Source organism: Amphibalanus amphitrite, unplaced genomic scaffold, assembly GCF_019059575.1.
Source record: "Amphibalanus amphitrite isolate SeventyFive unplaced genomic scaffold, NRLGWU_Aamphi_draft 000824F_arrow, whole genome shotgun sequence".
In the NCBI taxonomy this organism is placed as follows: Eukaryota; Metazoa; Arthropoda; class Thecostraca; order Balanomorpha; family Balanidae; genus Amphibalanus; species Amphibalanus amphitrite.
In genome coordinates, this window is record NW_024882318.1 from 181,984 (window position 1) to 205,614 (window position 23,631).

At 46.2% G+C, this 23,631-nt stretch overlaps 2 protein-coding genes across 4 annotated transcripts in view; one reads left to right on the top strand and one right to left on the bottom strand.

The window, feature by feature from the left end:
• LOC122366688 (TATA-binding protein-associated factor 172-like) overlaps positions 1 to 23,631 on the bottom strand; it is a gene marked incomplete at its 5' end in the record, with an annotated part of 326,392 nt that overhangs the window by 180,688 nt on the left and 122,073 nt on the right. The window lies entirely within an intron of this gene.
• LOC122366685 lies at positions 7,642 to 10,870 on the top strand. 3 transcript variants are annotated; one of them, XM_043339199.1, is made up of 4 exons: positions 7,642 to 7,721; positions 8,176 to 8,308; positions 9,022 to 9,347; positions 9,465 to 10,870. In XM_043339199.1, exons 1-4 carry the CDS (start codon positions 7,670 to 7,672, stop codon positions 9,677 to 9,679), a joined length of 726 nt encoding a protein of 241 aa, XP_043195134.1. In that variant the 5' UTR covers positions 7,642 to 7,669; the 3' UTR covers positions 9,680 to 10,870. The 3 variants fall into 3 exon arrangements, with proteins under 3 accessions (XP_043195134.1, XP_043195136.1, XP_043195135.1); XM_043339200.1 differs by having other exon boundaries at positions 7,650 to 7,666; XM_043339201.1 differs by having other exon boundaries at positions 9,022 to 10,870.

Genomic DNA, 23,631 nt, shown 5'->3' on the forward strand with positions numbered 1-23,631 from the left:
TTTGTTGTGATGCTACAAGTTTATGCATTTTGTTGGTGACTTTGAAAAAGCCTTGCACTGTAGTGATCCAGTCGCATTATCTCACGCAGACGGGCGACCACCCAGGAACGCCGTCGCTCGCTTCAAATATTGTGCGCTCTGCCTAATCCAATATGAGGGCGCTGAATGTCTTGTATTCATATTCAAATTGCATTCAAGTTGTATCGTGGTGTTTATTTACCGCTTGTGCATTGCTGAACGCTTTGTATAAATTTGTATGAATAAGTGAAGAGTCTCACAATTATGTTCATGGTTGGTGTGCCCCTCGTATTGTTTGTACGGAAGCCAAATATACCTACATTATTGCTCTTGAAGCATTTTTTTAGTTGGTGAGCTCCGGTTAACAGAAGCTTCGTGAAGCTTCTGAAGGAAGCGTCTGTGGGTCTGTTACCATCCTCTGGGGGGTTTACACTAAAGGAAAGAGTAAACATTACCATGTGACAAAGGGTAGGCCATAAGAATATACTCTCTGTAGGAGGGTAAAGCACAGAGTAGATGATGCGTTACTCCCTAAAAAAGGGTTCCGTTAAAGATTTACCCTTTCAAAGAGTGTAGCCCAAAAAATGTTACACTCTAGACAAGAGTAAATCAAAAGAGTTTACCATTCAGAAGATGGTAAAAAACGTCTGTGTGTCATGTTACCCCTCCCTGGCGAGTTTACTCTTCATGAAAGAGTAAAATTTACCATCTGGAAGGTGGTAAAAAACGTCTGTGTGTCAAGCTACCATGCTATGGCGGGTTTACCCTTCAGGAAATGGTAAAAAAGTTTTCAGTGCACCTTAGATCGTGTATCTGTGATGCGCGATCTGGGTGTGCTCATGGACTCAAAATTAACTTTTGGGCCTCACGTCGACGGCGTCGTCAGGAGTGCGAACCGGGCGCTTGGCGTGTACCATGCGTCCCAATAAAAAGTTTACTCGGCTAAATGCCAATAACTTCTGCATTGGTCATTTGACAAACTCGAGTGACACACCATTAAACTCCTCGTGACATGGCAAAACTAATGACACCAAACATAGTTCCCGCCTGCAGTCGACTCTCCTCAGAGGAGGTGCTCGAAATAACAGCCCGTGCGCCACATCGGTGTGGAAAGATGCACGCTATCCTGGTGCTTTGCATTGCTTGTGAAATGTGAAATATGGCTAATTTCAGTCATGACTTCGCAGTTCTTCAGTGCTGCGTGATTTTTGTGCGGGTGAGGGTTATTATCGTCCTAATGTGAGGGGTAGCAGGCGGGCCATGGCCCCTTGAAGACCCGATTATCAGTCCACTGCACCAATGCAAGCGTATGGAAACAAATTACCGTATGACACTCAATTTGAGCGATTACCCTTTACCCATCCAGCCCAACTAAACAAAGAATAATAGGCGTAGTCCTTTTTTTAATTTCTTTCTTAAGGAATATCGTGGACTGAGGCCCTGAGGCGGACGCAGGGCGTCTAGTCGACATTTGATTTTTAAGCTGACCAGCTTCCCATGAGGAGACCTTATTGGTGACATTTTTTTAGTGCTGTGTGACTCATTTCAGCCCCTGCAGGAATCATTTTGGTCATTTATTCTTGTTTCAAGTGCTTTTGAAATGTGAACCATAGATATAATTTTTAGTCCGATGATGATCGAGTTCCGTTTGAACCACAGACTGTGAGAAGCGGCTGTGAAATGTGTCCAAACTGGATGTCTTTTGTCAAAACGTTTTCCCAGAGATGTTTTATATCCTGAATGATCGCTATTATGTTTTTCGTGTTTGTCATGTTTTTGGCTACAAACACGCCAATTTTTATTCAAATCAGATTAAAAACCAACAACTGCGAAGGAATTGTCTGGGTAAACTTTTTTGGGACCCGGTACTTGCGCTCGCTGCAGACCTCTCGTGCTGCGAGGGGGAGACGGTTTCGACCTGAGCCTCTTATCACTGCTTTTAATGCCCACGTTCGCTCTGTGATAGAATTCGGTAGCATAGTATGGGCTGGGGCCTCAAAAACACATATACAGCGTCTGGAACGGATCCAGCATAAGATGCTCATCTGGCTGGCAACTCATTCCATACGGCCCTCTCAGTCTCTCGATTACCATCAGCTGCTGTCTCATTTTGGTGTGAGTTGTATTCGGACAAGGTTGGTGCAGCGCGATCTCACTTTTCTTCATTCGGTGTTCTCTGGTCGCATTAGGTCCACCGATATTGTTGGGATGTTTGGATTGTGTGTTCCATGTAGGCGGACTCGAGGACGGGCGATACTGCACGAACCCACCGCAAGGGTGGAAACGATAAGGGCCGGAATGTTTTGTCGCTTACCGAGACAAGTGAACGGCATGTACGAACATGTGGCATCTGCGGACCTATTCGCCAGTCGAGGAACTTTTATGAAGTCTCTTAGAGCCTTCTTAATCTCTCTGACATGACTATACGTACCTATATTTGACAACCCATGAGCACATGTATTTATAGGTTTTAGTATCGGACTGCGTCTGTAAATGGGTGTCATACCTGTGGGCGTTCAAATAAATACATACATACATACATACATACAGCCGTTACCGAGTTATGAAATGACGAGCTCTTCTGGAACCTCTCGCGTCGCACGTGGCACGCGCTTTAACAGGCACTCAGGAGTTTTATGGATAGCACAGTTCCATGAAGAAAAGATACATTCCCTCTCCAAAGAAGACCGCTCATCAAACAGTCAAACCGTTTTGGAGATACATGTCAACAAAAGTCATTACGGCGGTCGGTCGGGCCGAAAAGTTCAATTTTCCCAACTCCTGTTCCGTAACGAGTACGGTGGACGCTGCCAGTTTACGGCGGCTGGTTGTCACATTTCAACTTCATCTAGAAAAGTCGCAATGCTTGGGGAATCTTGAGAAATCTCTAGCTCATTACGGCCGTAACGGTTACGGCGTCATTACGGATCCGGTGTGAACCACGCATTAGTCGGCTAGCATTCAGACCTAATCCTGATCCGGGGAACTTTGGGCTATCGTCCAGCAGGACCTGGACAAACAGAAGCCGGCAGCCAGCCTCGGCGCCCTGCAGTTACAGCCAGGAGGCGCCCTGCAGTTACAGCCAGGATCTCGGAGTCGGAGTCCGAGTCCCCCGGAGTCGTGGCAAACAGCCAAGAGTCGGAGTCGGAGTCGGCCACGGACCAAGTTGCCTCGACTCTGTATTGGTTAAATGTGACATAGGGTGGCACTCACCCTTTAGAGTGGCATGACGCGCTGCTCTGAATAATTTAGTAGCCACGTGGCGCCCGCGCCAACTGTCTGCTACATTGTTTACGGTTGGCAGTTCAGCTGAGCGCGCCGCCGTGAGCGGTCGCTCCTCCCCCGTCTCTCCTCGGCCTGCCTCGTTCCCAGCGATTGTGTGGGAGTGGAGCTGAAAGTTTGAAAGGATTGCAAGTGAGCGTGAACCTTGGAAGGTGCGAATCAGTGCGAGAGTGGACAGTGCAACTGAGTGTGCGTCCCGACTAGGTGTGAAGTGTAATGTACGGCTCTCCAGTAAAACAGTGGTTGGTTTTGCTTTTTAGGCTATATCTGGTCTTATATCAAGTGCAAATGCATAAGTATTAACCCGATTTGTGCGTATGCACATTTGCCACGACACTGTGAAATTTCATCGTCGTAAGACAAATACTTTCTGAGATATTTAGCAAAAACCTCATTTTCTGCCGTTTGGGGCATTCTGGCCGCAGTCTTCCTGGGATCGCCTATGACATCCGTGGTGTCACCTAGCGAGAGGGACGAGGAAACACAGAATCATGAATGAATCGAGCGCGTAGTAAACGGAGCATGAAAGGGAGACTCAGCAGAGGCTATCCGGGTGGCCGGCGCGCGGAGCGCCCTCAGGCACCGGCTGACCCTTCGGACCGCGTGGGGTCAGAGGTCGCGCTCGGGAAGTCTCAGCTCTGGGTCTTAGCGCTGTGAAGCCAGGAAGGGAGGGGAGGATAGCGCTAGCCCGACTGACTTGTAGCTCGGCTGATGTGCGTGGAGCGGAAGGCGAGCACAGAACGGGATGGTGGATAGTGCGTATAGCGGAAACTGCCTTCACATTGCCTTCACAACCTGTGATATAATATTCGTGATTATGTTAGGACTTACAAAAAGGGAAAGGACGCTCTGCCGAGAGAAGGGACGGGTGCCGTTCCGGGGGGGGGGGGGGAGGGGCGATGGTCTTTATCTAGATTTTTTTTAACGCGCTGCCGATAGCGAGATAAAAGTTGGCACTGCCGACCTTTGATTAGGTCAGATCTTATGACACAAAGCCCTATTTTCAGGCCAGACCAGGGCCCAATCTTACCAAATGCCGTGAATGCACATTGCACATTCACGCATAGGCGCGGGAACCGGGGGGGGGGGGGGCAGTGGGGGCAGCCTGCCCCCCCCAACTCTGGGGCCGTGGGGGCGGTGCCCCCACAACTTTGAGACGGAAAATCGCACTTTTTTGCAAATGTTTTCTTTCTTTGTTGAAAAAGCCAAGGGATGAAAAATAAATGGCCTAAAACCGGTGAGAAAACTAGATTTGGGGGTACCCCAGGTTGATCTCTATTATGGTGTGCCCCCCAGTCTGAAAGTAGTTCCCACGCCCCTGCATTCACGGCATTTGGTAGCACTCGGAACTATTCCACATTCACTTAGGGAGAGAGTGGGGTAATTTGGCCGGTGGTGTAAATTGGCCGCCCCCACCTGTACGAAAGCTGATAAAAGTGAAAGAAATAACTTTAGTCTCTATTCATTTGTCATCGGCAGAACTGACTCGAGAACAAATGTCAAAACTTTCCCCCTCTTAGTTTTATTCAAAATTAATAAAAGGTGAATTTAGTTAGAAAATGGTAACTTTTACTTCCGTTTAAAAATTTGTATACCTTACATGTAGTATTTGGGCTGTAAACGAATTCCAACATTATAGCGCCATTTTTGAGGGTGTTCAGCGGTTCCAAGAGCAATTTCATTTAGTTCTGCACAGCCATGACGACTTTATAGACAAAAATTTTCAGAATGGCAATGTGGGGTTATTTGGCCGGGACTAGCGGGGCAACTTGGCCGGTGCGCTCAGAGTCACTATGCTGGGACGGCCGAGTTGTCATGGTCAATTATACCATAACCCGCGCCCTGCTGGGGGGGTGTTTGTTCACCCCCCCTTGTGGTTTTTCGCGAATATCTCAAAAACGGCGGCGCGGAGCGCCGCCGTTTTTGGTATACCTTATCATACATCAATTCTACACATGTTGTGAAAATTTCAGACCAAGGTCATTCAAGGTCAGGTCACCAGGTCACTTGAAGTGGCCTCACCTCATAAAAAGTTTCAATGTCTGTCGTAGCTAGACCGAGTGACCGATCGCTTTGAAACTTTCAGCGATTGCTAAGAGCAATAGCATGTACAAAACGTATACACTGTAAAAACCCATGTCAAAAGCCAGCACCCTGTACCTGCTTATTTTAAGCACGCTAACTGGGTGCTAAATTTTAGCACCCTTTTCGAAAAATAGCTCCCTGTGCCGGCTTATTTTAAGCACCCTAAATGGTTGCAGCCATTTAGGGTGCTTAAGATAAGCCGGCACAGGGAGCTATTTTTCGAAAAGGGTGCTAAAATTTATCACCCATTTAGCCTGCTTAAAATAAGCAGGTATAGGGTGCTGGTTTTTGACATGGGTGCTAAACTTTTTTTACAGTGTATCTCAGAATTTTGATATCGATGACCTAAGGTCAGGTCAATTTTGCGACCTCCCCATTAAAGTCAATGGGAGAAAATTGAAATGCGCCTCTTTCGGACGAAAGACATTATAAACAATCCCAAACACTGTTCATTCGATGCGTCTTGACGAGAGGAACACGATGCCCGTAAAAGTAAGCTCGTACAAGGCTTGGGTCAAAAGTTATTGCAGAAAAACTGTTTCCGAAAAAATCGGCTATTTTTGCAGTTTTTGCCCCCTGCAGGCAAAACCGTTGACGTTAGGTCAAATCTGAGAGAATTACTCAGAAAGGGCGCTAATAGGGCTATCGAATGCGCTTTTCCGCGGCGCTGTAGCTCTATTGGTTCCCGAGTTATGCGTTGGCTTCTTGGAAATTGTCGACATTCGACCTGGAAATCGGCGAAATTTTGCCTTCAATGACCTCTGGTGACCTGACCTTTGACCTGACCAAAAAATTGAACGAAGTGATTTCCTCATTATTTTTGACGCTCTTTCGAACACCGCCTTCCGCGTATCGCTACGTGGCCCAGGAGCCGAGTTAGAAGGGGGGTGTTCAAACACCCCCCCCCCCAGCAGGGCGTGGAAATCCAGGACCCCCAGCCGGGCGCGGGATAAAGGACATAATTCATAACCAACTTTGACTACCTTGATGCCATATTTCCTATTGGACAGTTGTAAGAGCACGTGACGTCAGCAAAGGTTACCTAACGCTTTTTTGCTAATAAATACTTACAGAAAAAAGATACAGCCGCAAAAATGGTCTCATTGTGTTCAGCTCGTCAAGGCGCATCGAATGATATACATGATGACCTTGAACTCACGTAACCTTGAGGTCAAGCGACCTGAGTTAACCTGACCTGAAGCCAACCTTTGACCTTGACCTCTCGAGGTCAACACATACATGTTTCGATGCGGAATGACGAGAGAATTACGATGGTACTTTTATTTTTGCCCTAGCTTGATTACTTCAAAATCTATTCGTAAAAAACTGTCATCGCATCTAGAGTCGCTATTTTGACTTTTTTTCGACCCCTGTGACGGCTGGGTCAACCTCCAAAATGCTTCAAATGCGTCGTAGGACACGCGTCATTGCTGAATGTGAAGCTGACTCGCCTATAACAAAAATCATGGCCTCAAGCTAACACCGGCCAAATTGCCCCACACCCCCGGCCAAATAACCCTGCTAGTGGGGCAATTTGGCCGCTTTGCAGACCTTTGTAATACATCACAATGTCCATATAAGTAGGTAGTTACTCTATCATTTCAAGTTTACTGTCCAAGAAAGTAAAATGTATGCCACACCTGTCAGCGTTGAAAAAATGCAGAAATGTGTTGTCGATTTTTAGTTACATCGTTTTCTAAAAAAAGCGGCCAAATTACCCCACTCTCCCCTATTCATTCATTCAGGCAACATTCATAATCATTCACGCTATCAAAATCATTGGACAAGATCAGCTGGATGTAAATAAAAAGGATATTTTTGATATCAGTGCCGTAAACTCCGGCCAGTGCTGCCAAATCCTATTTACGGCATTGGTAAGATTGGGCCCAGGTCACTGACCGACGTAAGTTAGACCAGGGTATATTGACTTACAGGGTATGGTCATTTGGCAGCCCAGGATTTGTGACGGATAATGCGCAGCAAAGACATCTCTGGCGCATGCTTTTAGCATGATGATTCTTTTTACAATATATGACGTATTTATTATTTTATCACAGTTTTGTGATGATTTTTTTTTTAACTTTTTAACCTTTATATATTTATTATTTTTTATTTCCAAATATTCCATGTTGTTGTCAATGCTGTGGATATCTTTAAAAAAGAATTAACGTCATCAAAGATTGAGTGAAACAATTTACTACTTTCACGTAAACTTGACCTTGTTGGTAATGGGAAAAATGTAATGTAAACATATCAGTCTCTGTGCTAATGTTGATTTGTGGTAATGGTAAAAGCTAGTTATTTCTTTGAATTGTGGTGGAGTTTTGGTGCAGTAGGTATGATATGTAAATTAACCACCCGCTGAAATTCAATGCAAGCAATTTTGAGCTGAAATTTCTGCATCATTTGCGCTGAAAGCTGGGGTCGTGCTGTGAAACATCAAAGAACTCACCTTTTCAACTCACCTGTTTGGGGTTCCCTGCCTTTAAGAGTACAACATAGAGACGCAAATGTAAGCCCCAATAAAACAAGCCCCTGGCCGGAAGTTCAGACCCTCTTCAGACCCGCTCGCAGGATGAGTCTGCTGCTAGATTTACCAGCGTGCTGAAAAATTTGGTGACCACCATTCCCAGTAAAATTCTGCTGCAGCCGTGCACCGAAAAATTCAGCGGCCACCATGCGCTGAATTTGGCGCATGCGAAATTACGCCAGGCTGCGACTTGTGCTGAAATTTTTGACGCAATTCTGCCATTACTCCGAACATATTTGGCATGTGTATTTTTTTTTCAGTCTGGGCGTGGCGCAGCCAGAGCAGCTCTGCGCTCCAAGGTCCTGTGGTGGTGAGCGTCTCGCCTCACCAGAGGTGGACTGGCGATGGATGCCAAGATGCCAGCTTTCAAACACCAGGTCCCAGAATCAATGTGTAAGTATGTACATTTACCTTTCCAGACTTAGCTTTGCCTTAATAATGCTGTGATTGTTTGGAAGACTAATAAATCTTGCATGCTTTGTACACAGGAAGACTAGACCATTAGGCAAAACATTTTACCTGCATTAAAATTGTGCTAGTGAGTGGTGACCAATATGCATGTTGCTTTCTTGTCCATAAACCATTTTTTGGAAGAATTGATTCAATGCAACTTGAATAAAAATATGTACAGTTGTCAGTTACACATAAGCAAATACCATTTTACTTATTAAATTTAGAGTTGCTCAGTGATTGCACAGTTTCTGAAAGAAAGATGGGTATCATGATGCCTGTTGTTCTCGATTATTTGTTTTATAGGGGTGCTGCAGCGTCAACAGGCTCATGATACTTACTACCCTTTTATTATGCCCTTTGTCCACGCCATTGACAATATTGTTCTGCAAGAAAAAGTATAAATTAAGTGTTTTTGCTGGATAAAGGATGGGATTTCTTTGTTTGTTTCTTTTTGTAACTACACGCTCTGCGGCTGAACCTCTACCTGTATGGAGTGTGCCATGTCATGCTGCGCCGCATAAAAACGCATTATGTTATGCCGTCCTAATTGCCTCGCATCGTATCCTTTAAAGACAATAATTTAAGCGTGAGCGTAACGTGAAAGGCCACAACATCGAGAAACTCCGACACATTTTTTCCCTATTTGTTGTCAGGTCTCCGGAATGGCACGACAGAAAGTCCGACCCGCCTACGAGCTGCTGTCTGCTTCGTGCGGTCTGGCCGCACAGACGTACTCGGTGCATGCCCGGAAAGGAGAAAGAGACAGCCTTCCTCTTCACCATTGACAGCGGCATGGACGTCCTCAACAGCGGCCATCCGAGGGACGCCAAAACACTGCGGAGAGGCTGCTCCGGCACTCCCGGGCAGGAGGACGCCCTCTCTAAGCTGGTGGAAGAGGTGGAGGGACTGCGCTTCGGCTCAGCTGGTCACCTCCTCCCGTTCCAGAAGGGTCTAGTAGTGACAGTGAAGGTGGAGCGGGGTCTGCTCGCTGACGTGCAGCAGCGTTTTGGCCCGGACTGCTAACTGCTACTCCGCCACGTCACCCAGAACCGGCTTTAGGGCTCGTTCAGCCACATCCGCGGCTCTGGCGGCGGAAGCCCCAACCCCACGACGACAGAGGTGAAGGGGCGCCTCCGCCTGTTCACTCTGATCCAGCTTGCGCGTCACGGGCCCACGGCGTGCAGATTAAGAGTCGCTCACCCGCGGCGCTCCCGGTACCAGCGGCGGAGGCGGAGGCGGGGGCAGAGCCGGAGGCAGACGAGGACCAAGCCGACCAGGCGCAGATGGTGTGCTGGAGGCGGTATGCCCTGAGCCGCCCCAAGAAGTTCCTGAGGGGACGGAGAGCCTGGAGCCCGTTCCTGACGAGCCAGCCCCGGACGCAGAGGAGGAGGCGGAGCAGGAGAGGGCGCAGCTACTGCGAAAGGCCGAGACAGTGCATATACCGCCTGCGCCCTCAGCGGCGTTGGACGCTGAGATTGGTGTGCCGGCCACCGAAGGTGCAATGGCGCATCTGGCCGGCTACATCGCCAGAAAATGCGGCCCCAGCTTCGGCGCGCTGGCGATGGCATCTGAGGACGCGCCAGTTCAGACGCTCTGGACTCGACTGCGCAGCGCGGCCGGCGGACTCACGATCCCCTCCCAGCCCTGCTTAGACCTGTTTAATCAGCTCGAGGCGGAGTTCATATATGTTTCACGTGTTCGCTGAAGTGTCTTGAAAATGCTTAAATGTGTGCCATTCGTGATTTGCCTGATGATGCAGTACAAGTACTGTGAAACGCGTTGCAGTTAATATAGCTGATGATATGTAAATGCAGTCTACATCCATATCGTGCTCAAATAATGTAGCGCACAAGCTACCCTGAGGTAGGCTTTGAATTCACCGAATTTTCCAGTCGACTGTTCAGATGGAAATCAACTTAAGTACCCTGGTATGCTGAATATGTTTTCGTATTGTTACATAGCGTACCGTCGGACAGAATGGAGTGTTATGCTGCTGTGACATTCATCGAACCTCCCGTTTGTGCATGTGTGCACTTTCACATATCGTGCTATCTGAAATTGAATCGACCTATGCCGCTGTGCCGCTGCCTGGGTTGCCGGCGACAGCGGCGGGGCGCATCTGATCGGCACAATGTTACAGATCAGGATCCGTCCTGTCTGGAGGTAGTCGGACCGGTGTTTGTCTAGCCAGATGTACTCCATCGTATCACTGATGTTCATCTGTAAGGCTGTGTTCTTGCCTAATGCTGCTTCCACCCATTCAGTCAGTTTTGAATTGTAATAGAGGAAGCCAGATGTCATAGATGTCTTCGTTTAAGGGATTGTTTTCGCATGTCATGCATCGGAAATACAATCAAAATAGAATTAATTGATGATCAGCTATGCAACCGCAAATCAGCAGCATCGAATCTATGTACAGCATTGTTATGCACTTCTACAACCGAAGTGATCCGACGAAACACCAGCGACCATCAGCCAAAATATAACTTTTATGCCCTGGAACCACAAGTGTTTGCTAATTCGATGCACATGAATACCGCGACTTTTCATGGAAATCAACAGTTATTATCACCGGTTACCAAAAACGTTATTGCAAGACATTCATTTAAATGATAGCAACACAGCAACGCTAGTCAATGGGATGTAGAACTTCTTTCGGTGGCATATTTTGCATACTTCTCTACTTTTCTTCAGTAAAACTGACCCGGGATGCATAAGGTAATCCATTTAGCTTTGAAATGACATTAGAAGTTTTGATTTGAGTTCCATAGTTCCTGAGATAATGCGGCTAGAAAAATGGCTAAAATCAGGGATTTTCCCATAGCTCAACATAAGTGAAGGAAAAACTTCAAGCTCTGGTGACGTCACGTGAGGAGGAAGCTGCCAATGACAATGACCGGGGGCCGAGTTAGACCATGGATGATATAACACTGGATTGATGTCTCGTGGAAATTAACATTGGGATCCGCGACATTGGGATCAGGCCTGCCATCTAGCGAGAAAATTATCGTAAGTAAGGAGCAAGCCGAGTGAACGCCATCGCTCAGCATTATGACACACGTGGGTGTGGTGTGTTAGTTGGCTTGAAGTGCAGATTCCCACGAGTTGGAGGTAATCTTACTGGACCTGAGACGACAAAAAATGTCTTTAATGCTTGAAAGCCAAAAACGTCAAGCAGCCTTTAGGAAATAACGAAAATAAAATGCGTGAGACGGTGTGTATTGAACGCCCAGTCCCATCGGCTTGTACGGCCTTTTATATGGTCATTTACTCGCAATGGTACAGCAGTTTGACAATATGTCATGCATATTTGGTAGGCTTATTCCTTCTTCTCCGAATTTCGCCCGACTTTCTACATCTTAGTTAATGTTACGGCACGTGCCACGCGCCTTACTTAGGGGTGTCGAAATTGTTCCACATAAAATAACCCCGCAATGGCTAGGCCCATTACAGTAACACTTCGTCAATAGTTAGGCACCCAGTGGCCAATGCATTTCCATGTGTCACCATGGGGGTGCTACTGCACATGCGAAGTGCCGCTTCCATATCTCAAGAACGGCTGGGCGGATAATACTCAAACTTGGTACACAAATGTCACATCGATGCTCGTACCGCATTGATCAGTACTTTCATTGGTGTAGAGTCGTTAGGAAAACGATGAAATGAGATGGGTGGTGTTTCAGCTTTTCTGTTCCAGCAGTTGATTGATCCGCAACAGTAGACCCTTGTTTGTGTAGGCTTCATCTTCCTTTTCCACGCCTTGTTTAAAATAACATTAACAGTGCATACGAAGAAGATCACACATCAAAGTTGTTTTAGGCGGCTATGTTGGGCCAGGGCTGCGGAGTTGTAGTCAGAGCCAGCGGATCTGTTCCGACTCGGAGTCGGTTGATTTTTAAAAGCTGTAGTCGGAGTAGAGTCGAACGTGACCGAAAAGTCATCGACTCCACATGGACTTACCAGGGCTGCAGAGTCGGAGTCTGTCTGAATCGACAGTTCTGGCCGGAGGAGTCGGAGTCGATATTTGGATACCGGAATCGGAGTTGGAGTCAAATTCACTGAAATTTCGTCGACTACGCAGCACTGGTTGGGTCCTTTTCATAGAGCGTCTTGAATGACACATTGAGCGGTAATGACGTTAGCAATGCCGTTAAACTTTTTCATTAGACTTATAGATAGTACTTATGTACGTTCGTTTTGTTCTTTGATCGGATAATTTGTTTAATTTAGGCCATTGACATATAATAAGTATAGACGAACTACTCGCGTCTTTGCGGCGTTCCTCGTCGACTAAAGAAGCAAATTGTTTTCTGAATTTACAGCGCAGGACAAGGGCAATCCTAACCTTTAAGCACGGACGTAGAAATAAAAGTTTGCTAAATATTTAACGTTAATTTTATTTTAAAATGTGTAACAGAACGCTAACATTTACTACAAAACATTTATTTAAACGTTTAAGGTTTGAAGTCAAGCCTCACGAAATCGTCTCCATGGTAACGGAATAAACAAAGTCATCGCCATCATTTATTGTTGCCGCATTGCAAATTGCGTAAGGTGTGTTGACAGTCCTGTGCACATTAAACAAGAAAAGATAATTTGTCACCAATAAAGAGCACAAACAAATGTCAAGCACATATTGCACGTGATAAGTGAATCATTTCAAGGCGATAAAATTGACTTACGTTATTACAGCAAGCATTTCAAGCAGTGTCTTCTGGGATATTTGGTATTTATGTAATTAAAGCATTTTATTTCATTTTCTTTAGATTTATCCTGTTTATCTGCTAGAGCAGTCAGGCACTGATAATTTTATCATAATGGCTAGAGTCAAGAGAAGAAAAAATCTGAGAGACACTTGCAATCTTCACAAATGTCATAAGAAACGGCTTGGAAGAGGTCTACCCAAGGTCTACCTAAGAAGGCACATGCCTATTAGGGCGGGTCGATGGAAAAAGTTTCCATGTGAAGAGCGATTTTCCTACGGGCTGATCCATAAAACGGTTAAAACATATTTTTTGCGAATTTTTGAAAAGGAACTGGGCGCGCCGTCAACGAGACCACTTTTGCTAATTTTTCTCGTTGTTTGCAAAATGTAGTGAGAAAAATTCAAGAAAGGTACTATATTTACCACTTTCCTAGTTCTACATGCTTACCCCCGCCTCTTCACAAAGTTTGGAAACCCCAGTGGCAGAATCGTGCTCAGAATAGCGATTAGCATCGGCGCTCTGAGCGCAACGAAACCAGCGCCATCTATTGAGCGAGTTTGGCATAACATTGATTTTGACGGCTTTCCGACCGTTAAAAGCTGACGCAGCCGCTGCCACGTCGGGTATATGGTGTTCTTTGGTGTTCCTAGGTGTCTGGTGTTCCTTATTTGACACTAGGTGAGTTGTACCCATTCGATCCGAAATACTTCAGGAATCATAAATTGCTCCGGAAGCTATACCTATAGTGATATCGCCAAGAAAACAGCGAGATGCTTAACTTTGATACCTATATGTTTATCAGTTAAATTAAGTTTTGCAGACAGATAACATCAGTCCAAACCGTATGTTCATTTTTTGAATGCAATGTAGCCAGCCACCTAACCGTCCTAGGACAGAAAATCACACTTCGATAATTGATTCAAACGCCGGCATGAGAGCGTTGCATTGCGTCCTGATGGCACACGTGATGTAACCGAGACGTGCTCTCTTAATAACAGCAACGTATGCTGCCTAAGTTAGGAACCGGACGGCTCGCTCCACTGCCTGAGTAGTGAGTATGGTATGCACTGGATCGAAATTAATTTGTTAAGCAGCGGGTCGAAGGTCACCCTCTTCCAGCGAGATTGCTATTGGTGACTCTGTAACGCGTTCTTTGGACCGATCTATGAGCTGCATGTAGTGCATGACTTGTTTATTGCAAAATGCTGATAGAATCGCATACCTTTATGTCTCCTGCCTCATTCGCTTCCTATACTTTTTTGCCATAAGTGTCTCGAGTCTTTTTATCACCATTCCTTAGTTCAGCAAGCATCGCAGTGTATGCACTGTTTGCTGGCTGTCTGTATCGGCCAGTACAGCCCAAAAAAGTTTCGTATAGTGAGCCCGGTACTTATTCCTGTCGATCACTGGGCGAATAACACAGACCGGTGAGCTGAGAGGTCTCGCAATAGCTGGATGCTTTGGAGTAATCCGTCTCTGCAATGTTTACTCCGTAATTTCGGACCACATTGGGACATAGTGAACAACATTGAACTCGGTGATAGTTCGAAGCTGGTCAATATATGTTGTATGATGGGCGATCGCGACGGAATACGTAACTTGCAAGCTGCCAACGTAAGCCATTTTACCAAATTCAAGGGCTCAAGCTTCCTTACTGACAGCTACCTCAGGATTTGTCAAGAGCGTGACGCCTGCTTCCGGGCTGTTCAGAAGTACTTTCACAGGGAGATGAAACTTACAGGATGTAGTATCATCCAGAGGTCTCACAACTTGTACATATATCTCGGATTTTCCCTAAAAATCACATGAGGTCAGGTCGGCCACGTGACCTCACCATTAGGTATAAGTCAATGGGAAAAATGAAAACTGCTATGTTAGCGCCGAGAACTATCTCAAACTGTCTCCAGCACATGGAATCGTGATTTCTTTCACGCCTTGCAAGGTCCGATGCTTCACTTTTGCATTGTTGACATTGCGTGGCGTCATTTATGGTCACTTGGGTCATTGTTAAAGAAAGCGCGGTTTTGAGGCTCATGATTACATATATAACTGCAATGAAAACCGTAAGACGGTTTGACAAAAGTCAGTTTGTCAGTTTGCCCAGCATGTCTTATTTTCTTGGCCCTATTTTTAATATAATTATTAGCATGAGGCTTACGGTTTTCATTGCAGTTATATACTTGGGTCATTAGAGTTTTTCATCAATAACTCCCCATCAAATTGAGTTAGCGAGTCGGGAAATCCACCAATAAACTCAGGAAGACCTGCCGATTCGAGTAATATGTAACATGACCTCTGTCAACCAGCTTCGTGATCTGGGGGAGCTGACCTGCCCTTGACCCGAGGTCAACACCTCAAGTTGACCTCACCCGAACAAAAAGTATACCATTCGACGCGCCTGAGCGAGGCGAACACGATGATGCCAAAATCGCGGCTCTCCGACCGTTTTTTTGCGAAGTTATGAAAACTGAACCCTGGCCCTTGGTCACTTGACCTGACCTCAAGAGACCTTAAAATCGGGTACCAGTACCTGCGTCTTGTAACGGCGCTCACGCTTGTTTTTTCCGCGACGCTCTAGCTTCATCAGGGGGGGGGGGGGGCGAAACGGCGAGGGAAATCGTACCAACCAACCCCCCCCCCCCCGGCCGGCGCGTATGTAGAAAACCAATAGGTCCGGCGAATTGAATGGGAACATGCAACATATGTATATTTGAGCTTGCACCGTGCTCAGAAAGGTTCAGAACAGCCGTTTTCACGACGGTTGACCGAAAGCGCCAAACTTGACCAAATCTCAAGGAACCTACCCTGAAAATTCCATGAGCCTGACCCAAATGACCTTAGACCTGTAACCTTTTTTTGGGGGACCATGTCAGGGGGGCCATAAAACATGCATCGCACAACCCTAGTAAAGAGTAAAGTTGGTTCATGTGCTGACCCTTGGTGACCTGACCTGTGACCTGACATGGTATTATCAGTGACCTCTAATAGCAACATATATACTAGGCAACGTACGCCCTATTTTTGACGTACGTGAAACATTTTATCTTTGACCTGACCTGTGACGTCATCGGTGACCCCGAGGTCAATGAAATTGGAGTTCCATCGACAAATTTGACAGGGCTATCGAACATCGTTTGAATGTTACGGATCCGTCCAGTAGTTTCGGAGATACGGGAGGGGGGCAAAAAATGCCCCCCCCCCCACCGCGCGGAAGGTGGCCGGGAGGTCCACCGCCTGCCGGGTTGATGAGAGCCTGAATGAGAGAGAATGCTTTTAGGCGAGCTTTTAAGGAATTCAATAAAAACACAAAATGAAATCATGCTACAAATTTCATTGCTTACCTCAGGAATGAAATCAGCCAGGAAAGATCAGCAACATTTTTAACCAGTAAAACGCCTTTTGGGGCGACCAACGGAGCGAGCAAGAGGGTGGGCCTTGGACAAGCGAATTTGCAAGGGACACCTCCAACTAACTTGTGCACTGCACCCTACTAACCGGTCCCTAGCGATGTGCCAAATTTGAGCGCAATCGGCCTAGCCGTTCTCGAGATCTGGAAGCTGCACGTGCACACGTGCAAAATGGGTCACAACTGACTTTTGCACGGCACCCTACTAACTGGTCCCTAACCATGTACCAAATTTCAGCACAATCGGTTCAGCCGTTCTCGAGATCTGGAATCGACCCCTGCACGTGCGCACGTGCAGCAGCACCCCAACTGTGGCACATGGATATGCATTGCCTAGTGGGTGCCTACCTACATACCAACTTTCAGCGCAATCGGCCAAGTAGTTACCAAGATATTGCAACAATTGCAAAACTGACACCTCTTCGTTTTGCACGTGGCACGTGCATAAGCGGTCACCCACATGCATCGAGAATAGTCCAATACTTGGTAGAAGGAATGAAGCTACCCTAGAAAAATCATCGAATGTAAATCGGTCAAGTGGTTGCTGAGATATAAGCCTCGCAAAAGCGTAACCACGGCCGGCCGGCCGCTCATACTCAGAAATTTTCGTTAATCTACGAAAGACTACGCTTCCTTCGCTCGCTACGTAATAATTTCTTCAGACTAACAATGCCTCAGCCATATTGGCACGCTACTGGCTGAAAATAAGTTGCTTAAAAAGACCCACTGAATCGCCACGGTTTTAAGTGCATGTCATCTCTATGTATATAAGATCTCTATGGGCACCATGGCCACAGTTAAAGAGATACAGCCAACAGACTTGCAGGATAGGTTGAGGAATAGCTGAAGTTTCGAGGTATATATTTGAAAATAATTAATCATTTGATATTTGTGCTCAAAACTCGCGTGCAGTGAAAATGTAGCTAAAAACCCGGTTGATTAATTGGCTGCGGCGACCCGCAACCTCAACCAAAAAAATTGAAAAAAATTCACACAGTCTCCTTGTGACATGCTCCGTAGGAATTTCGGTCTTCATTATGTGTCCTCGAAAAAAAGTTCTCGGATGACCCGCCCTAATGCCTATGTTCCTGTTGCTAGAAGGCTTCTGGTGTGTGCTGAAATTCATCTGCCAACTGAACCAGACATAGCCCGACTTATGGCCAACATATAAAGTAAAAAAGATTGACGAACTTCAGTTGTAAGTTGCTACTGCAATTAAACATGATGGAGGCTGGCGCCGTCAAGAAAACTGAATGGAAGCTCAGCAAGACTGCAACAGTCGAAATGTCTTCCAAGTGTGACCTGCTAATGACTGGCTTAATTATTTCTTACGTGGCTCAACATAAGTGCTCAAGAGCAGAAGGCCCCTCATTTACTTGTGTGTGCGCTGATTTGTGGAACGTTGTTAAAATCGAAAACCAGAATTCGTGAACTTTTGGTGATCACCAGTGACCTTTAGCGATGGCCTGGTCGAAAAATGGTCTAGACGATTCTCAAAGTTCTTATAACGAGCCACTTACTGCCCTTTCCGCATCTTTCTACCTTTCTTCCTTTGCGAGATAATATGGTGTGGACAAATACGTCCCCCCTCCCATCACTATGGCGAAGCTGGCTGAAAGGCCCACCCGGGCGCGGGTTAAAGAGGCTCATGTGATGGGTGAATAAAATCATGTATCATTATGTGCACTCAGATTGGTATGAGTATATCGCCACTCATCCCACAGTCTCTACTACCATGAACATTATTTTCACGTCTTCATATGCTTTGACTATGCTTTGATGATGTCATGAATGTTACTGCTGAGCTTCATCTTAAATACACAATACATAATGTTTAATCAACTAACAAACTGTATTAATCGAATTCGCAATCATGAAGAGAAACGCGCATGAGAACTGGAAAACTACGTGATAGTGAAGCCGAATGCTCCTTTAACGGAACAAGAAATGATGATTCTGAGCGCAATGGCAAAGCCGCTCATTCGAGATGTGAAAGTGGCCCCGCTCGTGTGCACGTGCAAAATGGACCCAAATGCACTTGAGCACGGCACCCTCCTAAACGGTCGCTACCGGTGTACAAAATTTGAGCACAATCTGCCCAGCCACTCTCGAGATGTGGAAGCGACCCCTCGCACGTGCGCACGTGCAGCTGGACCCAAACTGACTTGTGCACGGCACCCTGCCAAACGGTCCCTAACGGTGTACCAAATTTGAGCACAATCTGCCCAGCCACTCTCGAGATGTGGAAGCGACCCCCGCACGTGCGCACGTGCAAGCTGGACCCAAACTGACATACGCCAGGCACCCTGTCAAACAGTCCCTAACGACGTACCAAATTTGAGCGCAATCAGCCCAGCCGTTCTCGAGATCTGGAAGCGTACCCTGCGCGTGCGCACGTGCAGCAGCACCCAAACCGTGACACGTGGAAATGCATTATCATTTGCATGTCCACCGACATGCTAAGTTTCAGCTCATTCAACCCAGTGGTTGTAAAGTTATTGTTGATCGAACAAATTTGTCACCACTTAGTTGGCACGTGGCGCGTGCCGTGTCCCTCACCTTATGACTTTGTGCTATGTTCAAGTGATTAAGCTTGGACGCTCCTACATTGTAGACGCAGTCTCGTTCCGTTCCGTCGTGTTATTTACGAGAAAGAAGTTGATAAACTTTCGCGTTTTTCCCATAGACGTAGTCTGTCTATACTTATAGGTCAATGATTTAGGCCAAGTAAAGACTCATGTAAAATAGCGAAAATGACACGTGCTGGCGAAGTCTCCAATAACTCCCTGTTTCACGATTTAAAGAGGAAATAACAGAGAACCGCTTATCTTATTACTGACTCTGCACATAAATTTATTAATTTCTTGGCTTTTATTGACATATAAAGACATACCCTTTTGAAAAATTGCACAACAAGCCTGCTACTACACCACACTCCCGTGTGTCACAATGCTAAGCAACGGCGTTCACTCGGCTTGCTCCTAACTTACGATCATTCCCCCGCTAGATGGCAGGCCTGAGCTCAATGTCGCCAAAAAATGCGAAGAGACCAATCCATTATTATCTCATCCATGGTTAGACTTAGCAAGATCTTAAAATGCCGCAGCTTTGAAAGCCTCCTATACTAGAGGATCATTTACAAGGAAATAAATCTCACAGGATTTAGTAGGAATCTAAGGTCTCAAAACCTTTAATTCTTGCATTTTCCTTAAAGGTCAGCTGAGATCAGGTCGATCACGTAACTTCAACGCTATAAGTCAATGGGGAAATAAGGGAACTGTAATTTTGGCTGCGGAAGTATTTGCCGAATCGAAAGATATTCTTTAGGGCGTAAATCGCCCAATTTGGTGACCTAAGTGGGTTCAACCTGCCCTTGACCGAAGGTAAGCAATCTTAGTTGACTTCAACTAAACAAAAAGTATCTCATACGGCGGTCTAAGCATGACGAACACGATGATACCAAAATTGGGACGCTGCAACCATTTTTCATCCCAACCTTAGAGCACTTCACCTGACCTCAGAGGTCCCCGGTTGACTTAAGACCTTAAATACCGTTCCTATATCCCCCTTACCCGTTGACTTCAAATCGTGATGTCGCGTGACCGACCTGACGTCAGACGACCCTTAGGAAAAACCGGATATATATAGGCCTCTGGAAGATGCGAAGTCCTGCAAGTTTTACTCTCCTGTGAAAACTCATCTGGCACCGAGAGCAGTTGTGACATTTTATGACCCTGCAGAGATTCACTTTTAGAGTTAAAGGTCAGTAACCTGACATGATGAACATGCGGTTGGTCACATAAGATACGGCTTGAATTAACCCTCGCCCGCACATGCCATTTTCCCATCCTAGAACGCACATGGGGGGGGGGGGGGGTGGTTGCCACCCCCCGCGCCATTTCGTTCCTGTTGGAGATAGAGCTTAGCGGTAAAGACCAAAAAGATTCTTTGGGAAGAGACGAATCCAATGATACCCAGTTTTACCTTCTCAGGTCAGTCATTGACCTTCCAGGTCAGGTCAAACTAAAAAATGTTGCTGTTTTGGGTCACCGTTGGATATCAAGTGCGCTGCTTATCATATACCGATGACGATGCCGTTTTCGGGTGCTAAGCCAGCTAGAACCTCCTAGTCACACTACCCGACCAGGTTTTTGCTGCTGAGGTCATTTCAGGTCAATTTAGGTCAAGGTCAATTATATGTGTTTGTATGTCTGTGTGTGTCTGTGTGTACACTGATGTGTGCACCGATTATTTATGTGTCCATATTACATGAAATCATGATCTGAGAAGCTTTTAGCAAAAATGCAGTAAAAAAAAAATCACAAAAAGTAAATTCCGCTTGGCGCTTGCATAAAACGCAATTATCTTAGATGACCTAGGTTGACCTTGACCCTGACCTTGACATCTGTACATCGTCGAACAACATGTTCCATGATAGGTGGGAGGTAAGACTGGCAAAAAGGCCGAAATCAAGGTGTCAAAAGCTCACAAGGCCCATAGCCAACGCAATATGTTGAGAATTGGCCATTTGGGTCATGACATGACCTGAAAAAAAAAACAAGTTCATATCTCCGAAACCAAAAACCACAGAAACTTGAAATTTTCAGTGGACATCAAGAAAGGATAGAGAAGCAGCTATACGAAAAATCAGCCTTCTAGCTCTAAAAATGTTGAGTGCAGAGCAGAAAGACTACCTGGGGGGGGGGGGTGGCAACCCCCCCCCCCATGTGCGGGCGAGGGTTAATCCGCGCCCCGTTGGGGTCTGCCGAGCAACGCGCCTTGTTGGGGGGGAGCAATCTGCCCCCCCCCCCTAAGATCTTGAGAACCACGCAACATAGCGACAAGCCGCAAACGGTGTTGGATAGCCCCAACCTTGTGACCCAATTTCATTGACCTAGGTCAAGCTGATAACGTCACAGATCAGGTTAAATATCAAATTTGCACCGTTTACAGGCATTTCAAGAAATGCGTTGCAAAATCTAGTTAAATGCATTTCAATGAAAATCATCGATGGGGAATTGTTTGTCAAACACATAGTTTGCTATTTGAGGTCACCGATACCTATCAGGTCAGGTCACAGAGGTCACGTCACTGAGGGTCACAATATGAAAATATCATGTGATGCATGTTTTATGGTCCATTTTAGATGCTAAATGCGATTATGTGGGTCAGGCAGCTTTTGGGGTCAGTTAAGATTATGTTCTGGTGAAGGTCAGGTCAAGGTCAGGTCAAATTATGTCAAATTTCAAAGTTGACACATTTGCATAAAATCAGTCGGGGAAACTGTGGTCAAATCTTCCATTTTTTGAAGCCTTCCATTTTTGGAAGGATTTTCCATACGTGGGTAAGCATCTTCCAAAAATGGGTACGCTGACGACGTCATCGTACCAGAATATAGAAAATATTGCGCATATGTTGGAACTTACTGATTTCCGCCGAACATGAGGCAAATGCAACTATCGCCCCTGGTCGTTTTCAATTCACCATAGTGAAGTGTACATAATCTAGCGTGGATGTCTTAATCTTAGCGTGGATGTAATTTATGTAATTTTTCAAAGTAATGAGTCGTGGAAAATTGACAAAGATATACCGACAAACGATGGTTTTATAAGACTTTATCAAACATTTTGTGAGCAAAAAGCATCGAAAACGAAAAGCAAATATCCTTTAAAGTACGGTTCTCCAGGGTATTAGTCGTTGGTCGCTCGGCGGGCGGGAGGGCAACCAGTTCCGCCCCTGTATCGCATGACCCCTTGCTCCGCCCAGTTACGAACGAGCGTACTCCACGCCGCGTAGTAGCGTGGGGAGGGGAGGGTTAGAATGGTGGCATGTGTAGAGGCTAGAACCGGTTTCCACCGCCATGCCACCGCCCAGCGACATGGAGCGGGGTCAGTGACCAGGGCGCAGGGAAAGGTCAGAGGTCGGCTATAACGTAGAGCTTTGTGTCTCCCTCCCCTCCGCGTGTAACGACCGCACGACAGCGGTCGGCCGCCGATCAGGCTTGACATGTCAAGGTCACCCGCAGTCAACGGGCTCAGAGGGTTGGTCGAGTGCGCGTCCGTGGCTGACGACAGTCTCGACCATGTGCTATGGTGCCGATAGACTAGCATGCGTAATAAGTTTTTGTTCAGTGCATATGGCTGCTGGGGTGTGTCATCTTGATATGATGCTTTGTAACGTCTATGATACGCTTAAAACCTCGCTGGCAGTTGCCGAGGGGGGGGGGGGGAGGCGGGTGCCGCCTCCACATATTTATTTTTGTTGATAGCTGCGAGAGCTGAAATTTGGCAAGCCTTTGATTCAAGCTGAAACCTTTGATTCAAGCTGAATTTCTATGACAGCAGCTGTATTTTCACCCTCGCCCATATTGGTGTTTTGCCAGCGTAAGGGGGGAGGAGGGTCCTTTGGACCCCTTTGCCGTTCAACCCCTGATCGAGCTAGAGCTTCGCGGAAAAGTGCGTGTTGCCCGTGACGAGAGGAGGCCGATGATACCCAATTTTAAGATCGTAGGTCATTGGTTGACAGGTCAAAAGTCTAAGTTGACAAAGTTGAGTTGACAGTTCAACAACTCAAAAGTCGGGGAATCGGGACCTGTTAGAGCTTCGTAAAGCGAAGCTGTTATAGGGTTTTGCGGGGTGCTGATCACGAATTTCAAGTTAGTTTTGATCACAGATGATGTTTTCGTGCATTTAGGCCCGGTCAGGTCAGGTCAGGTCACATGTTACGAGGGAACCAAAACTACTTCTTAAATGTTCAAACGGTTTCTAAATGCGAAATTAACTTCAAAATCTACCCCAGAAAAATGTAGAACTCGAAAGAGTGAACAGAGGTCATTAAAGGTCAGTGACCTGACTGACCTTCACGTGACCTGGAAACCCACTAGAATCCATGGGATCAACATCCTTTCACATGTTATATCGCTTAAAGCCACAAAAAGACAATAAAACGCGCTCTACTCGAAATACGCCAAAACGCGATTCCGGCCAAACATGGTCTCGGAAAATAGGTCACAAGTCAACGGTCTTTTAAGCCAGGGTCATACAAATTATAGGGTAGGCGTAATATTGATTAACTCGAGGGTACTGAAAGTTTCGTCGCAATCAGCCGCTTTTTGCGCGAGTTATTTGCGAAAAACTGAGGGTAGGAGGTCT